At 44.4% G+C, this 18129-nt stretch overlaps 1 protein-coding gene across 1 annotated transcript in view; it reads left to right on the top strand.

Moving 5' to 3' along the window:
- The window catches only part of ABCA13 (ATP binding cassette subfamily A member 13), a 374331-nt gene that overhangs the window by 260467 nt on the left and 95735 nt on the right, over positions 1–18129 (top strand). Inside the window, exons 52-55 of the mRNA XM_059886027.1 lie at positions 1229–1385; positions 5748–6001; positions 11223–11415; positions 14110–14219. Of these exons, the coding sequence (XP_059742010.1) occupies positions 1229–1385; positions 5748–6001; positions 11223–11415; positions 14110–14219 (714 nt within the window). The remainder of the gene's footprint in view (positions 1–1228; positions 1386–5747; positions 6002–11222; positions 11416–14109; positions 14220–18129) is intronic.

Below are 18129 nucleotides of genomic sequence, written 5' to 3'. Positions count from 1 at the left end.
TCCCGGGGTCAGGAAGATCCCCTGGAGGAGGATCCAGTACTCTTGCAGCCCACTCCAGTATTCTGGCCTGAAGAATCCAGTGGACAGAGGAGCCTGGTGAGCTACAGTCCATGGGGTCGTAGTTGGACACTAGTGAAATGACTGAGCACACACGTACACACTGATATATTTAAAATAGATAACCAGCAAGGACCTACTGTTTAGCATAGGGAACTCTGCCCAGTGTTATGTGGCAGCCTGGATGGGAGGGGAGTCTGGGGGAGAGTGGATCCATGTACATTTGTGACTGAGTCCCTTTGCTCCACCTGAAACTATCATGACATTATTAATCAGCTCTACTCCAATATAAAAAAGTTAAAAAACATTAATAAACATTTTTTTAAAAAGTCAGTGACTTCTCTGCTGGCGTCCACATTGAGGTACCAGCTTCCTTTGCTTGGTGGGGTAGGTGGGTTGGGGAGGTCACAGGAGGAAGCCGAGGGGAGTCAACCGTGAATAAATCCTGGCTCTGTGCTCTGGAGAAGGAAACATGAAGAGGTGTTTTCCTGTGAGGAACCTTGTGGGTGTTTTCCTACAGCATGAGGCTGTCTGAAGCCTGTGGGGGCCACTTCTGGGCTTCGCTGTCCACTGCCCAGCTTCGGGTCACACAGAAACGACTCCCACTTCAGCTCCACGTCCTTTCCAGCTGTGGGTTCCCAGTCAGGCATCTGAGCCTTGTCAGTGCCATGGTAAAACGGGGCCACGGCTCCCACCTGGGGGGCTGTAGGAGTGGGGAGGTCAGAGCACACACTGGAGGCATAAGGCATGAAGCCCGTGAGGGCACCCCAGAGAGGAAGCTTTCCATTTTCATCTGAGGTCCTCTTTTTGTATAGCGTTCTCCGCTTGTGATAGCTTTAATTCTCACTCTGACAAACAGGTGTCATGTCTCTTTGCTGAGAAGCTGTGAGCGAGGAGCAAGGCCAAGCTCGCCCCACAGGGTGGGGGAAGTGGGCCTTTCTTTGGCTCATGAAGCTGCACGCCCAGGCCTGGGTTTGACCCGACCCAGGCTCTGATATTATGGAAAATGCGCTTCATCTTTAGAAAATACTGCCAGCTTTATTAAGTCAAGTGTGCTTCTGTTCATTGAGGGAGGAAGACTAACCAGCCAACAGCATCTCGTCTATGATTCAGTCTCTAGAGAAGGAAGAATTGCAGGTCGAGGAGCACAGCTTTTCACTTTGCTTTTCAGGTATGCCACTCTTCCCTGGATGTATCTCGTCTCAAGGATCTTCTCCAGCTCGGACGTCGCTTTCATCTCCTACATCTCCTTGAACTTCATCTTTGGCCTCTGTACCATGCTGATGACGGTCATGCCCCGGCTGCTGGCCATCGTCTCCAAGGCTCAGGTCCGTGACCCTCTGCATGGCCTCCCAGGGGCGAGGGGAGGGACAGAGGGTCGACTCACCCCGAGACCATTCCTTTTCCAACTGGGCTTCACTGCAGATGTGCTGGTGTCCACTGTCTTTACCTCCAGAGAGAGACAGGGACTCCACTTAGCAGAAACATCTGTGCCTTGACACGCAGCAGATCCAGGCTGGCAGCCGCAGGCAGAAGATGAGTTGTTTGTGCTCCTGCTTCCTGGGTGAAGGGCAGACTGAGCAGTGCATTCACGGCCGCATCCCTGTTTGTGGATGAATGACCGATCGATGGTTGAAAGAGTGGCTGTTTGTGTGAAGTGTGTCCTGTCTGGGCATCGTGGGAACAGGGCTCAGACATTCCTGTCTTTGGGCTTGGATGCTCCGGTCTGGCAGCCCACTCCAGTACTCTTGCCTGGAAAATCCCATGGGTGGAGGAGCCTGGTAGGCTGCAGTCCATGGGGTCACGAAGAGTTGGACACAACTGAGCGACTTCACTTTCACTTTTCACTTTCATGCACTGGAGAAGGAAATGGCAACCCACTCCACTGTTCTTGCCTGGAGAACCCCAGGGACTGGGGAGCCTGGTGCGCTGCTGTCTATGGGGTCGCACAGAGTCAGATCCGACTGAAGCGACTTAGCTGCAGCAGCAGACCATACTCTCAGGCCACAGCGGGTTTGGATTTTCCAGGTGATTGTGCCCTCTCCCCTCGGAGCCCTGGGACAGATTTAGATTTGCTGCTCTCAGAGTTTTGGAGCAGAAGGCTTCCCTGTTACTGGACTCCTGGCCCAGGAATATTTATCCGGGTGAGGAGGTGCCTCTCTCAGGGAACCCCTTCCATCAGGCTGTCTGTATCGGGAGGGCCACTTCGGAGCTGTCACTCCAGCAGGTATCAGGGTCCAGTGGAACCTGCAGTGCTGGCTACCCCCTACCACCTGCTGACTCTTGTCGGGCCAGGCTCCTCCCTGTGAGGCCTGCTGGGTTTTGTCCACAGTAACTCATCTTCTCTCTTTCTCAGCCTCCCCTGGGCTGCCTGTGGGGATGGACTTCAGAGTTTGAAGCCTCCTCTGCCCGTCTTTCCACACTTTCCCTTCTTGGCTCTGGTCACACCATTCTCTCCTGACTTCCTACTGTCTGTGTGGGCCCCGTTCCTCACTAGTCCTGGCATTGGATCCACTCAGAGGCTGAGAAAACAGCCTCAGAAAGGCCCAGTCTGGAGGACGAGCTGCTGGTCAGTGTCCAGCAAGTTGGAGGCTGAGCTCCCTTCCCGTGCCCAGACGCACTGGGACCTGATTGATTCTACAGCAACAGCTTGTGTTCTTTTCCTCAAGTTTGTACAGAAGCAGCGAGCTCTGTAAACAAGCTTTTTTGGATCCAATTGAAAGAAACAATTTATTCTGGTGATTTTTTTAGATCTGTTATTGACACTAATCTGTATTAGTGTGTCTAGACTTTAAATAGCAAACTAGCAGAACGATTCATTGACTTTAACTCGAGAGAGCATTGAAGTTAGTGGAGGCAGAACAGAGCTTCCTTGTCCCCGTCAGAGCACTGAAATACCATGGATCTCAGTCATGACCTAAATGGGAAGACAGGCAGATTCGAAGTAGACAGTCCCTGCCCTGGGGACGGGTCACAGACAGAAGAGGAGGAGGAGGAGGGTTCTTCTAGACCTGCAGAGCAAACCAACCCAGAGTCTTGAGGTCCTGAGACTGAGGTCAGTGGGATGCCTTGTTGCCTCCCGTTATAAACAGCTTTGTTCACTTGGAGAGAAATCTGCAGGCAGTAAGTTGTTTGCAAAAAAATGAGTCAAGCTCAATTGTTAACAGATAACAAAAGGCATTTCCTTGCTGTTGCTGAGGTCTTTTTTTCCCTTTGCTCTTTATTTTGATATGCTCCACTTAAAAAGATCAACGTCATAAATGGGTGATTTTCAGATATTCCTTTGTAAGTTCAAGAGGTAACATATTCCTATGAAAACATGACATAAGATGAGAAAGGGGACTAGGTTTTCAGACCAGTGCCAAAGACCAGTAGAGCTGGTATTAACCACTATGTAGACAAACAATCGGAGAAGGCAATGGCACCCCGCTCCAGTACTTTGCCTGGAAAATCCCATGGATGGAGGAGCCTGGTGGGCTGCAGTCCATGGGGTCGCTAAGTCGGACACGACTGAGCAACTTCACTTTCACTTTTCACTTTCATGCATTGGAGAAGGAAATGGCAACCCACTCCAGTGTTTTTGCCTGGAGAATCCCAGGGATGGGGGAGCCTAGTGGGCTGCCGTTATGGGGTCGCACAGAGTCGGACATGACTGAAGTGACTTAGCAGCAGCAGACAAACAATATTGTTAATGTGAGCATTTTAGTTTTGACCAAGTCACAGTTTATAAGCAGATATGCACAGAAAAGGCATTTGGGGCTCTAATTCAGGCTGCGGCGCATCTGTCTCTCCCACTGCGGAAGTTCTCTTTTGAGGGATGGGGGATGCAGGTAGGTGAAAAAAATCATAGTTTTTTTTTTTAATTTTTATTTATTTGGCTGCACTGGGTCTTGGTTGCGGCACGTGGGATCTTGGTTGTGTCGTGTGGATCTTTCATTGTGGTGCATGGGCTCTCTAGTTGTGGTGTGCCCACTCAGTAGTTTTGGCTTTTGGAAAAAGCTCAGAGTTTCAGTAATTTATGTCTCTACTTTATCAATCTCCAATTGATGAAGTAGAGACATTATGAATCAGACACTTGTGAATTGCTGTTCTGTGACTTTGTGTGGCTACACTCAACACATGTGGGTTATTTACCAAGTTGGTGTTATGAGTTGCAAATAGCTTTGTTCATGTGGTAAGAGATAGTGTGTGACTTTCTTGCAGTCAGATCTGAGTCCTCACCATTAATTAATTATTCCCTGAACTGTCAGATCCTGAGTTAAAAGCTATAATAGTCTCCTGTTTCCATCTTGTTAAAACGGAACCCTTTGAAGTCATATATTATTTGATCCAGGGACATAGTTTTATGAAAAGTGGGATAATAAGCCCCTTTAGGACTGCTTGAAATCTGTAAATAGTGGTAGTTGGTCAAGACTTGAACCAAAGGATCATTAAATGAGCCTTTCATGTTTTTCTCATGTCTGCATGCAAAGGACAGTAAACTGATGTAACAATACATGCCCCCCAAAAGTCATTTTTTGCTTTATTACTCTTATTTTTCAGCTTATTTTTTTATTGAAGTAGAGTTGAGTTACAATGTTGTGTTAATTACTACTGTGCAGCAGTACAGTGACTCAATCATATGCGTCTGTACTTTCTTTTTCATGTTCTTTTCCATTATGGCTGATCACAGGGTACTGAATGTAGTTCCCTGTACCATACAGTGGGGCCTGGTTGTTGATTCATTCTTTATATTGTAATAGCTTGCATCTACTAATCCCAAACTCCCTCTCCACCCCTCCCCTTCCCCCCTGCCCTTGGCAACTGCAGATCTGTCCTCTATGTCTGTGAGTCTGTGTCTGTTTCACGGATCAGCTGATTTGTGTCGTAGTTTGGATTCCACATATGAGTAGTAGCATATAACATTTGTCTTTTGCTTTCTGACTTGCTTCACCTAGTGTAATAACCTCTAGTAGCCTCCATGTTGCTACAGCTGGCATTATGTCATCCCTTTCTATGACTGAGTAATGGTTCATTGTGTGTGTGCACCACATCTTCTTTATCCCTTCATCTGTTGAAGGACATTTCGGTTGTTTCCATGTCTTGGCCATTGTAAATAGTGCTGCTGTGAGCATAGGGGTGCATGTATCTCTTCAAATTAGATTTTCACTGGATATGTGCCCAGAAGTGGGATTGCTGGATCATATGGTAGCTCTGTTTTTAGCTTTTTAGGGAATCTTCGTCCTGTTTTCCATAGTGGCTGCACCAGTTTACTTTCCCACCCCAACAGTGTAGGAGGGTTCCTTTTTCTCCACACCCTCTTCAGCATTTGTAGACTTCTTGATGATGGTCATTCTGACTGGTGATATCTCATTGTGGTCTTGATTGGCATTTCTCTAATACTTAGCAATGATGAGCATCTTTTTATGCCTATTGACCATCTGTATGTCTTCCTCAGAGAAATGTCTCTTTAAGACTTCTGCCCAGTTTTTGATTGGGCTGTTTTGATTTTGTGTTGACCTAAAAGCCTTTTTTTTTTTTTTTGATTTTCTATTGTCCTTGAACCACACTAGTAGAGACAACTCATTGTGAACAGCCATGAGTTTACATTGTAAGGGAACACTGGATGGTATTGGCTGTAAGACTGAGGGTTTTGTATGTCTTCTTTACGAAGAGCTCTCACTTTGACTTCTCTTTTTTTCACTGCACAGAATTTACAGAACATCTATGACGTCCTCAAGTGGGTCTTCACTATTTTCCCTCAGTTCTGCCTGGGTCAGGGGCTGATAGAACTCTGTTACAATCAGATCAGGTACGACCTGACCCATAACTTTGGCGTCGACTCCTATGTGAGCCCATTTGAGATGAACTTCCTGGGCTGGATCTTCGTGCAGTTGGCTGTACAAGGCTCGGTCCTTCTCCTCCTGAGGGTGCTGCTTCACAGAGACCTCTGGCTGCAACCCAGGTACGTCCTGCAGGGCTCGTCCTTGATGGAACTAGTGTCTGAATAAAGATGGAGCAGCAAATCCATCCTGGAGGCTGCGGGACAAGAAACGTTCTGAACAGTGTCGTACCCACACCTCATAGTTAGGGTTTGACAGTTTTTGTTTGCTTTGTTTTTGTTTGTTTTTTTCTTTTCATTGGTGAGTTTCTGACATTAGGAAGGGGAATGACAAAAGAAAAGGTGTCAACCTCTGAGATAATCCACCCAATTCTTAATTGGGTGAGATAATCAACCCAACCCATTAGTCACCTTAATGAATTTTCCTTCTTACAATTGCTCAGTTTTCCTCTTACTCTGATTGTAGCACCTAGGGTGAATTCAGTTGATCCCATAACATACTCTTGACTTCCCTGGTGGCTCAGATGGTAGAGAATCTTCCTGCAATGCAGGAAACACTGATTCGATCCCAGGGTTAGGAAGATCCTCTGGAGAAGGAAAGGCAACCTGCTCCAGTATTCTTGCCTGGGAAGTCCCATGGACAGAGGAGCCTGATGGGCTACTTTCCATGGGGTCTCAAAGAGTTGAACATGACTTAGTGACTAACACTTTCACTTTCATAACATAATATCATTTTGTGGAAAATAGCATCAACTCCTAAAAGCAGGTGTGTAAGAAAGTCAGTGCTGATAACCACTTGCCCTTTGAAGATCCTCTTGTTCAGTTCAGTTCAGTCACTCAGTCGTGTCCGACTCTTTGCGACCCCATGAACTGCAGCATGCCAGGCCTCCCTGTCCATCACCAACTCCCGGAGCTTACCGAAACTCATGTCCATTGAGTCGGTGATGCCATCAAGCCATCTCATCCTCTCTCATCTCTTTGTCCTCCTGCCTTCAATCTTTCCCAGAATCAGGGTCTTTCCCAATGAGTCAACTCTTCACATGAGGTGGCCAAAGTGTTGGAGTTTCAGCTTCAACATCAGTCCTTCTAATGAACACCCAGGACTGATCATTAGAAGGACTGATGCTGAAGCTGAAACTCCAATACTTTGGCCACCTCATGCGAAGAGTTGACTCATTGGAAAAGACCCTGATGCTGGGAGGGATCCTCTTGTTATTAGCACTAAAAATGTTTTATTTAATTACTGTTATTCAGTAATGGTGCTGATAATGTCCTCCTCTTTGTTAGGTGAGAATGAAAGTCAGTAGCCCAAGGGGTGTGTGTGTATATGATGTGTGCTGTCCACGTGAGTTTGTGTGTGCCCATGTCCACACAAACACATTCTTATACCCGCATCTCTATATTCTCAATAGGATCACAAGTGGTTTTGCAAGGATGTGTGACGTATTGACAGATAACACATTTTAAATATTAAGCAAGGAGTGTACTTTCTTATGTAGGGTCCACAGTGGCATGTCTCTCCCTCTGTAACCCTTGTGGCCTGAATCTGTGGAGTTGCTCTAAGAAAGGGATACTTCATGGAGGAAGTACTAATTAGGACTATATCACAGGAGAAACTGTTAAATATTATAGACCTAGTAGTAACACTCCATGATGATTTCCTTATAGAATTTCTCCCCCTCAGTCAATTCATCAACATACTTCCTTTAGAATCTGCTAAAGTGGAGAACCATTTGAATACCCATCACAAACCTCTCTTGAGTTAGCCACAATCCCTCTGGAATCTAGATTTCCAATACTGGCAGAGGTTGAAATAGAATTCTGTGTGCCTTTCAAATGTAATTGGTCCTGTATTCGGCCCTCCATAGTTTAATCTATTTTAAAACTTATTTTGTAGAAACCCCTTCAGCAGATTTCAGGGTATTCAATCCTGCTGCAGCATCAAAAGATTTTTCTGTAAAGACTTTGGGTGTTACCTTACATGAAACCCCATGGACTGCAGCATGCCAGGCTTCCCTGTCCATCACCAACTCCTGAAGCTTGCTCAAACTAATGTCCATCAAGTCGTTTGATGCCATCCAACCATCTCATCCTCTGTCATCCCCTTTTCCTCCTGCCTTTAGTCTTTCCCAGCATCAGGGAATTTCCAAATGAGTCAGTTCTTCGAGTCAGGTGGCCAAAGTATTGGAGTTTCAGCTTCAGCATTAGTCCTTCCAATGAATATTCAGAACTGATTTCCTTTATTTATTTATTTTTACTTCTGTGTACATACTTTCATTAGAATCACTAGTGAAATACATTTTATTGCTATTTGGCAATGATGATGCTTATCAATTAAGGAAAATGTTCTACCAAACACACTAATTGACAGGTTTGATCTCCTTGCAGTCCAAGGGACTCTCAAGAGTCTTCTCCAACACCACAGTTCAAAAGCATCAATTCTTTGGTGCTCAGTTTTCTTTATGGTCCAACTCTGACATCCATACATGACCACTGGAAAAACCATAGCTTTGACTAGATGGACCTTTGTTGGTAAAGTAATGTCTCTGCTTTTGAATATGCTGTCTCGGCTGGTCATAGCTTTTCTTCCAAGAAGCAAGTGTCTTTTAATTTCATGGCTGTGGTCACCATCTGCAGTGATTTTGGAGTGGAAAAGTATAAGTGAAACCAAATATTAGAATAACGTCCTTGTTATCTGCAGTAAATAGTCAATATTTGTTGTTCTTTGTCATTGTGAAGGTTACAGAATCCAGAAATTAAATATAACTTAGACACTGGGTTACCTGTCACTCCATTAAGAATGACAATGATCTGACCAAATTAATATGTTTTTAAAATGTAGATCTAACCAGGTCACTAATCACTGCCTGAAAGCCAAGTCCAAGCTTCTCAGCCAGGCCCTTCAAGCCTGGCAGCTCATGCTCAGGGCTGCTCCATGTGATGTCCCTTCTGTCTCCACCTGTGACATTGGCCCTGATCTCCAGTCTGGGCTGGTCCTTTGCCAGGACTGCCTTCCTCATCTCCAGGACCCTCCCCGTAGGTCCTCCTGCCTCTCCGGCCCAGCATGACGTCCTGCCAGTGTTTCTGTTACAGCTCGTATTTACCATCAGGGCCGTCAGTGTTGTTTTAACGTGTTTGTTCCTCTCCTCTACCTGACTCTATAAATTCCTTGTGCAGGAAATATTTTACACTGTTGCAGTGAATTCCTGGAAAAATAGGAACACCCTACCCTCTGCATCTGGGCAGACAGTTCCTGCAGCCCTCCTAAGTGGACTGTCTCCCGCCTGACTTGGTGCCGGTTCCCCACTGCCCTTGCCCACCCGGCGCCTGCTTACAGCCTGCAGTCCCTCTGTCAGCCTGTGTTGTCTGCCCAGACCCAGGACCACATCAGAACCTGCACTCCAGCCACACACGAGTCAGGTTGGGTGGGCTTTGGTCATGGGGTGGGGGGAGGTCCCTGTTTGTTGTCTCTCTGGTCTGGAGGCAGTTTCTGCTCTCTATATCCCAGTTGCCAGCTGGGTCTGAGCAGCCACATGGCCCAGGGCAGCGTCTCCCTTCTGATATCAGCTGCACTAAATCCCTGCAAGAACCTGCTGCACCAATGCCCACCAGGCTCCTTCCTCTTGACACAGATGCCGTTTTTCATGATTGTCAGTTGGAGGATGGCCAGGCAGCTCGTTTCTGAGTACAGGGGCATGAACTGCATGTTGTGTTGTGGGGAGGAGGCCAACGGGCAGTGACCTCACTCAGAGCCCCCCACCCACCAGATCCACTTGAGATGAAACCAGTAGATGTGCTGGAGCCCCAAGCCCTAAGAGCAGACTCTCTGGCCTGAGACCAGGCAGCAGGCACAGAGCTGCCCGGTGATGCTAATGAGGAGATGGTCAAAACTGCTGATGGGTCTTGGAAACAGGAAGGGATAAGGTGATGTGTGTCCTGGTGGAGTGAGAGACAGCCTCTGGATGACCAGACAAGGCTGAGGGCCATAGAACGCACCCTCACCTGGGGAAGGGCGCCCAACAGTCAAGGAGAAAGTGTCAAATTCAGTGAGTGTTCGTAAATTGAACACAGCTGCGATACCTTCCCCCAGTCAGTAGCGCCTGAAGTCCCCTCAGAACCCCCTGTCAGTCAACCACACTCTGTTTGCTGTTCAGTCCCTAAGTCATGTTTTTGCAGCCCCATGGACTGCAGCACACCAGGCTTTCCTATCCCACTCTATAGACGGATTCATTTCTTATGCTTTTGAACGTTATATAAAATCCATCATATAACACATACTCCTGCATGTGTAGCTGTATTTTCTAATCATCTGTGTTGTGTGTTGAGAAAATTATATGTTTGTCCAGTCATGATTTCAGGTATGGAAAAGATAGTACAGGGAAAGGGGCTGGGGGCACTGGAGTCTAGCTCTAGATATTTTATTGTATTTTTAATACTTTTAAAATTTTAAAATAGCTTAAGACTCATAAGAAATAGCAAAATCAGTCCAGAGAAATTCTATGACCCTTTCACCCAGCTTCTCCCAACAATACTGTGATAGGATAAAACACAGTACACTACAATATTACATTGATAAAACAGGAAATTGATGTGGGTGCAACACTATCTCAGTGATCTGTACTCATTTAGTTACTAAAATATTGGCTTATTACAGTTTGCAGAAATTGGGATTTACTCGAAAGGCAAAATGCACCAGAAAAGAAAATCATAAAGATTAGAAAGTGAGCTGGCTCAGATTTAGGGAAAATAAATCAGAGGCGAGAGTTAGCTTTGTGCTCACCTGGCAGGTGTCTGTCGCGTGCCTCCCGTGTATTCTTTTACACAGTCCAGCGTGTGCTGCGGAACTGTAGCACTTGGAGACTTTCATGTATAATCTAGTTTATCAAGGGGCTTGTTTGCTCCAGGGCTTTCCTGCTGACTCAGATAGTAAATAATCCACCTGTTAATGCGGGAGACCCAGGATCAATTCCTGGGTTGAAAAGACCCCCTGGAGAAAGAACTGGCAACCCACTCCAGTATTGCTGCCTGGAGAATTCCATGGACAGAGGAGTCTGACAGGCCATAGTCCATGGGGTCTCAGAGTCATACACAACTGAGCAACTAAGTCTTGGCTTCACTTGCTCAAAGTGGTCGGACTAGTTGATTTCTTACAACTTTGTGATAAATTATTTGTCCTCTGGCACAAAAGTCTGGCGTGACTTTATTGTTCCTAAAATCAGCAAGTGGTTTGAGTTTGGTGTCCATCCGTGTCACTGTTTGGATGAACTCTGACCTTTCTTTCCCCCTCAATTCTTCTGGCCCATCTCCCAGGTGTGAATTAACTCTGAATTATCTATCCTCCCAGGGGCCACTCTGCCATTCAAGGCACAGTCACATCTTCCAAGGACATAGATGTTGAAAAAGAGCAAGTGAGGGTGCTGAAAGGCAGAACCAGCGGAGACACTCTGGTGCTGTACAACCTCAGTAAGAGTTACAGGGGCTTCTTCAAGAGCACGACCGCCGTGCAAGATATCAGCTTGGGCGTACGCAGGGGAGAGGTAAGAGACTTCTGCCTGTACCTTTTCTGCTGCAAACAGGCCTCAGTCTAATTGTTGATCTTCTCATGTTATTCCCTTAGAATATCTGACATCACAACTGAAAGCATCTGCACATTTTAGGAATCTCTCCTGGATCTGTATAAAGAGTCGGTTGACTTTCGCTAGTGAAAACTCTGCTGATTGATTGATGGGGTTTATCCTCTTTCATAATTTTAAAAATTTAAGTGATCAAGGTTGGTGTTGTTCAGTTGCTAACGCATGGACTGTAGCCCACCAGGCTCCTGTGTCCATGGGATTCTCCAGGACAGAATACTGGAGTGGGTAGACATTCCCTTCTCTAGGGGATCTTCCCAACTCAGGGATTGAACTCGCATCTCCTGCTTGGCCAGCGGGTTCTTTACCAGGGAACCACCAGGGAAGCCCAAGTGACCCAGGACTTTTCATTGTTGTTTGGGTTACAGGGTGACTCTCCATTGAGTGCAAATATTTTATAAATCCGATTAATTAAGGAAAACACTTCTAACTCCTGTTTGAACTTCAGTACTCTTTAAGTGGCCAATTAAGCCATCTAGGAAAATGTTACTCTGAAAAAGTAAAAACTCTCACACACCACAGCTAGCTTAGAGTTATTTTTCATGAACGTGGCATTAATTCTAGTAGAAGTGTTTTTTCTGAACTGACAGAAGCCACGTAAATTGTTCCTGATGCATGCTTAATGCATAAAGGGAAGTCAGTTCTGGAAGTGATTACTTTTAATTAACTGTTAAAATAAATGAGACTATCTTGCATTCATATTGTTCCAAACTTCTGAGGAATTCAAAGTAGGTTATGTGGGTATCTGATTGGTATCCAAGCTCTGCTGTGAGTGGATCTGAGGTAGAGAGGAGCCGAGAGAGGATGGATCCGTGCCTACCCAGGGACATGGCACCCTGCACCGAGGTGTGCAGTCAGACAGGACAGATGTTAAACAAGTGTTTTTTTGCAGGGTTTGTGTTTGCTGCTCAACTCTAGGACTAGTATTGTGATTTTTGCCATCTTATGGAACTATTTTTTTACCCTCACTTAAAAAGAAAACAACTTCCATTTTGCTATTACTTCTCCATGGCTTCCATGTTTGCTCAGTGTAAAGAACCTGCTTGCCAGTGCAAGAGATACAAGTTCAATATCTGGGCTGGGAATGACTCCCTAGAGGAGGAAGATCTTCTGGAGGAGGAAATGGCCCACACCAGTATTTTTGCCTGGGAAATGCCATGGACAGAGGAGCCTGGTGGGCTACAGTCCATGGGGTCTCAAAACAGACATGACTGAATGACTAACCAACAGTTCCTTCTTCGTGATAGATTTAAGGAGTAAGAAAAAAACCTTGAAAAATGTCCTAAGAGAAATGCTCCAGATATCTTAAATGGTCCAGGATGCATTCATCTTGGGATTCTATTCACTAGGCTTTATTTGAATGTCTGAGTTTAATGACTTAGATGTAAAGAATTGTGCAAAAGCCTACGGAAAACACCAAGATGGCTATGCTGTGCCCCTTTCCCTCCAGGAATTAATAATTGGGCAGGCTGTGGGAGGTCATAAACAGTGCCCAGTGTGATGTAACAGCGGATCAAGGTTGAAAGGCGCAGAGTGAAGTGAATGGTCTCAGAGCCATAAGTCTAGAGAGGGCGGCGGGGGTGGAGCCTGAGAGCAGGGAGGCAGGAATGGGCGGAGTGGGGAGGCAGGAGTGTGAGAAAGAGGGCTCTGCTAAACTTCAACCTCAACCCGGAGGGTAGAATGTGCTCCAATTACCTGATGGTGTTGTACCTGGGGCAGCAGCTCAGGTGTGGTCTGGCTGACATGAGTGATGGGACAGCACAGATCTGCAGCAGGATGGCCCCATGTTTCAGAGGGTAGAAGAGACCCAGGTAAGGTGGGGAAAGCATAGGTGTTGAAGCAGACTGCTCCCAGAGCTACAAAACAGGGCTCTGTGCTAACTAAGTGGGCTCAGCCACAGGAAACCCAGGATTCAGGGAGCCAGGAAGCCAGCAGTGCCCAGACATCGAGAAACAGGTGTCCTGGAAGGAGGTCAGTAAGGATAAGCGTCTCGGCTTCCACCACAGCATCTCCAGCTAAGAATAGCCTAGGTTCAAGGTAGACACTGGGCTGCAAAAGACAGCAGGGCTGTGTTCCACACAGAATATGACACAGTCATGCAGGAAAAGGTGACCTGACGCTGAGTGAGATCATATGGAAATAGAGGGCTTTCTTCACTAGTTGTCAGGCTTAGGCCATCATCAGAGTTAGAGGACAGAGAGAGGTTCAGAGACAGAGGAAGGCACTGGGATAGTCCTGACTATAATGATGTGACTCCTAAAAATCCTGTGCCAACCGGAGGGACACAGGAACCTGTGATGTGGGCCCCTGTCTTATCAGACAGGATTCAGCATAATTTGTGGTAATTGCACTTACTTGTCGTGCTCTTTCATTTTCCAGACGTGAATATATTGTCTGTGAATTAATGCTGAAATTATACCTCTCAAATGTCACAGTGATTTCAGAAGTACTGTGTGAGCTATAAAGTGCTTTATACACTTATTTTATGATTGTAAAAGGCTACAAATAATACAAACCAAAAGTAGCACAAAAGGAGTTGAAAGCAAGTGCCGTTTCTGATGTAATTTTGATTTTATGGTCTGTTTCTTTTTCTGCCTTCAGTGCTTTGGGCTTCTCGGGGTGAACGGGGCTGGGAAAACCACCACTTTCAAAATGCTGACTGGGGACCTGCCTCCAAGCTCGGGACACGCCGTCGTCAGGACTCCCACAGGGTAAAGTCCACGTTCCATCACGTTATTGCCTGTAGAGATGATCATCAAATCTAGAGAATCCCAGCCTCCCCCCATCCTGTGCTCTAAAGTCAGAGGAGGTCATTGGCCTCCAAATTTATTTCCAGTGACCACTGCTCAAAAGAGGGGAAAAAGGCCTCTAAGAGGGAATGAAATGGACTTGATGTTTCCAGCCAGAGGGTGGTGAAAGCGGCCCAGGGCCACCCTCTTCCAGCACTGATGCTGGGTGCTCTGCCCCATGGAAGCCGGGTGGGTGGGAGTGGCCGGGGCCGGCTTCTTCTGCTTTGCCACGGACGGGGTGGAGCTTCAGACGGCTCACTGCAGTGCAGGGGCTGGCAGGGGCGGGGTAGTTTCATTTATTTTACCCCCAGACTTTGCCTTTCTGGCAGTTCAGCAGTTTTCCGTCTGTCCCATCTGTGTGCCGTGCGTATGTGTCCTAATAACCCTTTAGCTGTTCCCCACGCCCACCCTGTACCCTGCTCTTCTGAGCATCAGTGCTGTACGACAGGTCCCGGCACATATCCTTCTGCTTTTCCTGCTAGAGCGAATTAATTGTAACTTGATAATAGATTTCAGAAATCTCTCATGGAACTGACATAAAGAACGCGACAGGCATTGTGATACGTTCTCTGAGGGTCATTATATAAATAGCCACCAAGTTCTCAGTTTCATAGTCTGTCTACCAGGAATCCTAGAGTTATCTCTTAATAGACTTGGAAGTAATTTGCTTGAGATTTTTATATATAGGTTCAAATAAATTCATGGAAAAATTTCAAAAATATCATAAGTACTCATTAATTAGCTAATTTTTTTTTTTTTGCATTGACAAATAGTTATCGTCCATCTATGACGTGCCAGGCACGAAGAGAACAGAAATTCATCCTCTAATCCTAAAATCCAGTGTTAATATTTTTATGTCTCCTGCTCGTTGTTTATACACAGGTGTCCATGTGTATGGATCTGATTTTATCACTTTCTGCATATGTGTAGGCATGTCAAGTGTAGGTGATTAAATATGTGGGGAGAAGCGTATTTTAAAATCAGACACGATTATAAAGATCACTGTGTAGACTTCATCTACACTTATTCCATAAACAGTTCATAATCCTCTTCAGGAATAGTTATTAAAAGGTTTAATTTTTCACAAGCCTGGTGGGCAGGCAATTTCATTGTTAGATTGATTTGCATTTCTTTAATTACTCGTGAACTTGGCAGAGTGCTTTCCCCATATCTGTCTGTTCCCTAGGGTTTCTTTCTGCCAATCACCTGTCATGACTATGGTTCTTTTTTATAAGGTTGTCTTTTTTACTCATTAGGTAAGAGTTTTTAATATATTCAACTGGCAATATATTCACATATTCAATATCTTCAACGTGCTTTATATGTTTCAAGTATTACCTGTTAGTGGTTCCTTGTATTTTAATTTTGTTATAGACATTCTCAGTTTTGATAAGACAGTTTGTTCTTTTATTCCTTTGTTATTTCTTCCTTTTTGAGTCTCAGGAAATTCTCTTTCTACGATGATAAAGCTATTTTCTTTCAGAGGCTTCTTTTCTACATTCATGTTTATTATTTGCATGGAGTCTATATTTGAACATATAATCTGATTTTTTTTCCAGTCCAAGATTCCAGTTCCAGTTTGTCTAAGGCCACCTTCACAGCCATGTGTCTTTTGTCTGTTTTTTTCTTTGCACCGAGTTCACAGCTAGGCTGGGACTCACTTTACCTCCTTCTGTTTCAGATGTATACTGGTGAGTTGGTCCCTCCTGACTGTTTTCCTAGTTTTTTTCATTTCCAGAATAATTTGGACCACTTTGGTACCTTTATGAGTTATCATTTTTAGAATCATTTTGGTAACTTGTATAAAAGTGTCACAATATTTGAATCTTGATTGGAATGGAGTCAAATTTATTTTATATTTTGAAGAGATTTACATCTCTATGGTAGTTTGTGTTCTTTATCCTTAACTCTGGTACAGAGCCATTCATTCAGGTCATTTAAAAAAGCGTCATTTACTTGTTTTGCACTTTTCTCTGTAGAATCCTTGCATATCTGTTTTAGATCTGCAGTGAATTTGTCTTCATCAGGAGGTAATTCATCTCTTGAAAATGCAAAGTGTTAATTGTGTCAGATTCTGTGCGATCCTGTGGACTGTAGCCTCCCAGGCTCCTCTGTCCGTTGAATTCTCCAGGCAAGAGTACTGGAGTGGGTTGTGATTTCCTTCTCCAGGGGATCTTCCTGACCCAGGGATTGAACCCATGTCTCCCATGTCTCCTGCATTGCAGGTGGATTCTTTACCCACTGAGCCACCTATATAGTAGTATATATGTCAATCCCAAACTCCTAATTTATGCCCCCCCCACCCTTACCCTTTGGTAACCATTCGTTTCTTATGTCTGTGGATCTATTTCTGTTTTGCATATAAGTTATTTTTTTCAATGTAGAGAAAAAATGTAAAGCTGTTTTCACAATTCACACTGGAGTTTTGACTTTATATTGCATTTATACTAATAGATTAACTTGAAAATAACTGGTATGTGAATGTTGGTCTTTTCTGCAAACCTTCTATATTTTCCATTCATTGAAACAAATCTAATTCCTTTTAAAAAGTATTTTATTCCATCCAGAATACAATATTTATCCTAGTAATTCATGAAAATCTTCTGTTTCTCCTATAGTAATGCTTCTGATTCCTATTTCCTTTTTGGTTTCCTTAAAACCATTCAGGCAATGTTCAATGGTAGTGTATCTTACTCACCTAATAATAGTGTTTTTTTTATTTTTTCCCTCCTCTATTTTTTATTCCAACTTTATTGAGATATAATGGACATACAGTAGTATCATTTTATAAACCTGTGTAAATTGAAGGAGTACAGCATAATGGTATACATATATCATGGAATGGCTTACGTATATCATGAAATTAGTATCACAAATTTAGTGATCATCGATCATCTCATATAGATATAAAAGAAAGAGAAAATTATATTTTCTGTGTGATGAGAATTCTTAAGCTGTCTTCTCTTAACCACCATCATGTATAGCACACAGCGGTGCTAATTGTATTCATCGTGTTGTACACTTACATCCCTAATACTTATTTATCTTATAACGGCAAGTTCGTGCCTTTTGGCTGTCTGCATCAGATTCCCCTTCCCGCCATTCCTGCCTCTGGTGACCCAAATCTCATCTCTTTTTCCATGAGTTTGTCAGTCTGAAGTGTAATTGGCCTATAACACTATGCTAGTTCCTGGTGTGCAGCGTAGTGATTAGCTCTTTCCATACATTACAGCAATATCACCAGGGTGATCGAGTTACCATCTGTCACCACACAAAGTTATTATGTTATTATTGACTATATTCTCCACACTGAACATTTCATCCCTGTGACATATTTATGTCACAAATAAAAGATTGTCGATTATCAATCTGTCCTTTTATTTCTGCAGCACACTCTATTTTGTCAGGAATTTAAATATTTTATTTGTTAAATTTCATGCATCATTTAAACTTACGATTCATAACAAAACTAGTTGTTTTGTTGAAAAAAATCTGATGTTAAATCCGTACTATTAATTTGTCATTGTTTAGTCATTCAATCGTGTCTGACTCTTTGCGACCCCTGGGACTGGGCTCCTCTGTCCATAGGGTTTCTCAGGCACGAATACTGGAGTGGGTTGCCGTTTCCTTTTCCAGGGGATCTTCCCGACCCCCAGGGAGGGAACCTGCGTCTCCTGTATTGGCAGGCAGCTTTTTTACTGCTGAGCCACCATGGAAGCCCTACTGTTAAGTTACTTCTATTTTTTTGTTATTTTGACAACAAAATATTTCTCTCTTCCAATGAACCTATTTACTCGATTTCTTTTTTTTTAATTATTTATTTATTTTTAAT

The sequence above is a fragment of the Bos taurus genome, chromosome 4 (genome assembly GCF_002263795.3).
Source record: "Bos taurus isolate L1 Dominette 01449 registration number 42190680 breed Hereford chromosome 4, ARS-UCD2.0, whole genome shotgun sequence".
Taxonomy (NCBI): domain Eukaryota; kingdom Metazoa; phylum Chordata; class Mammalia; order Artiodactyla; family Bovidae; genus Bos; species Bos taurus.
This window is presented reverse-complemented; position numbering and strand designations above follow the sequence as displayed.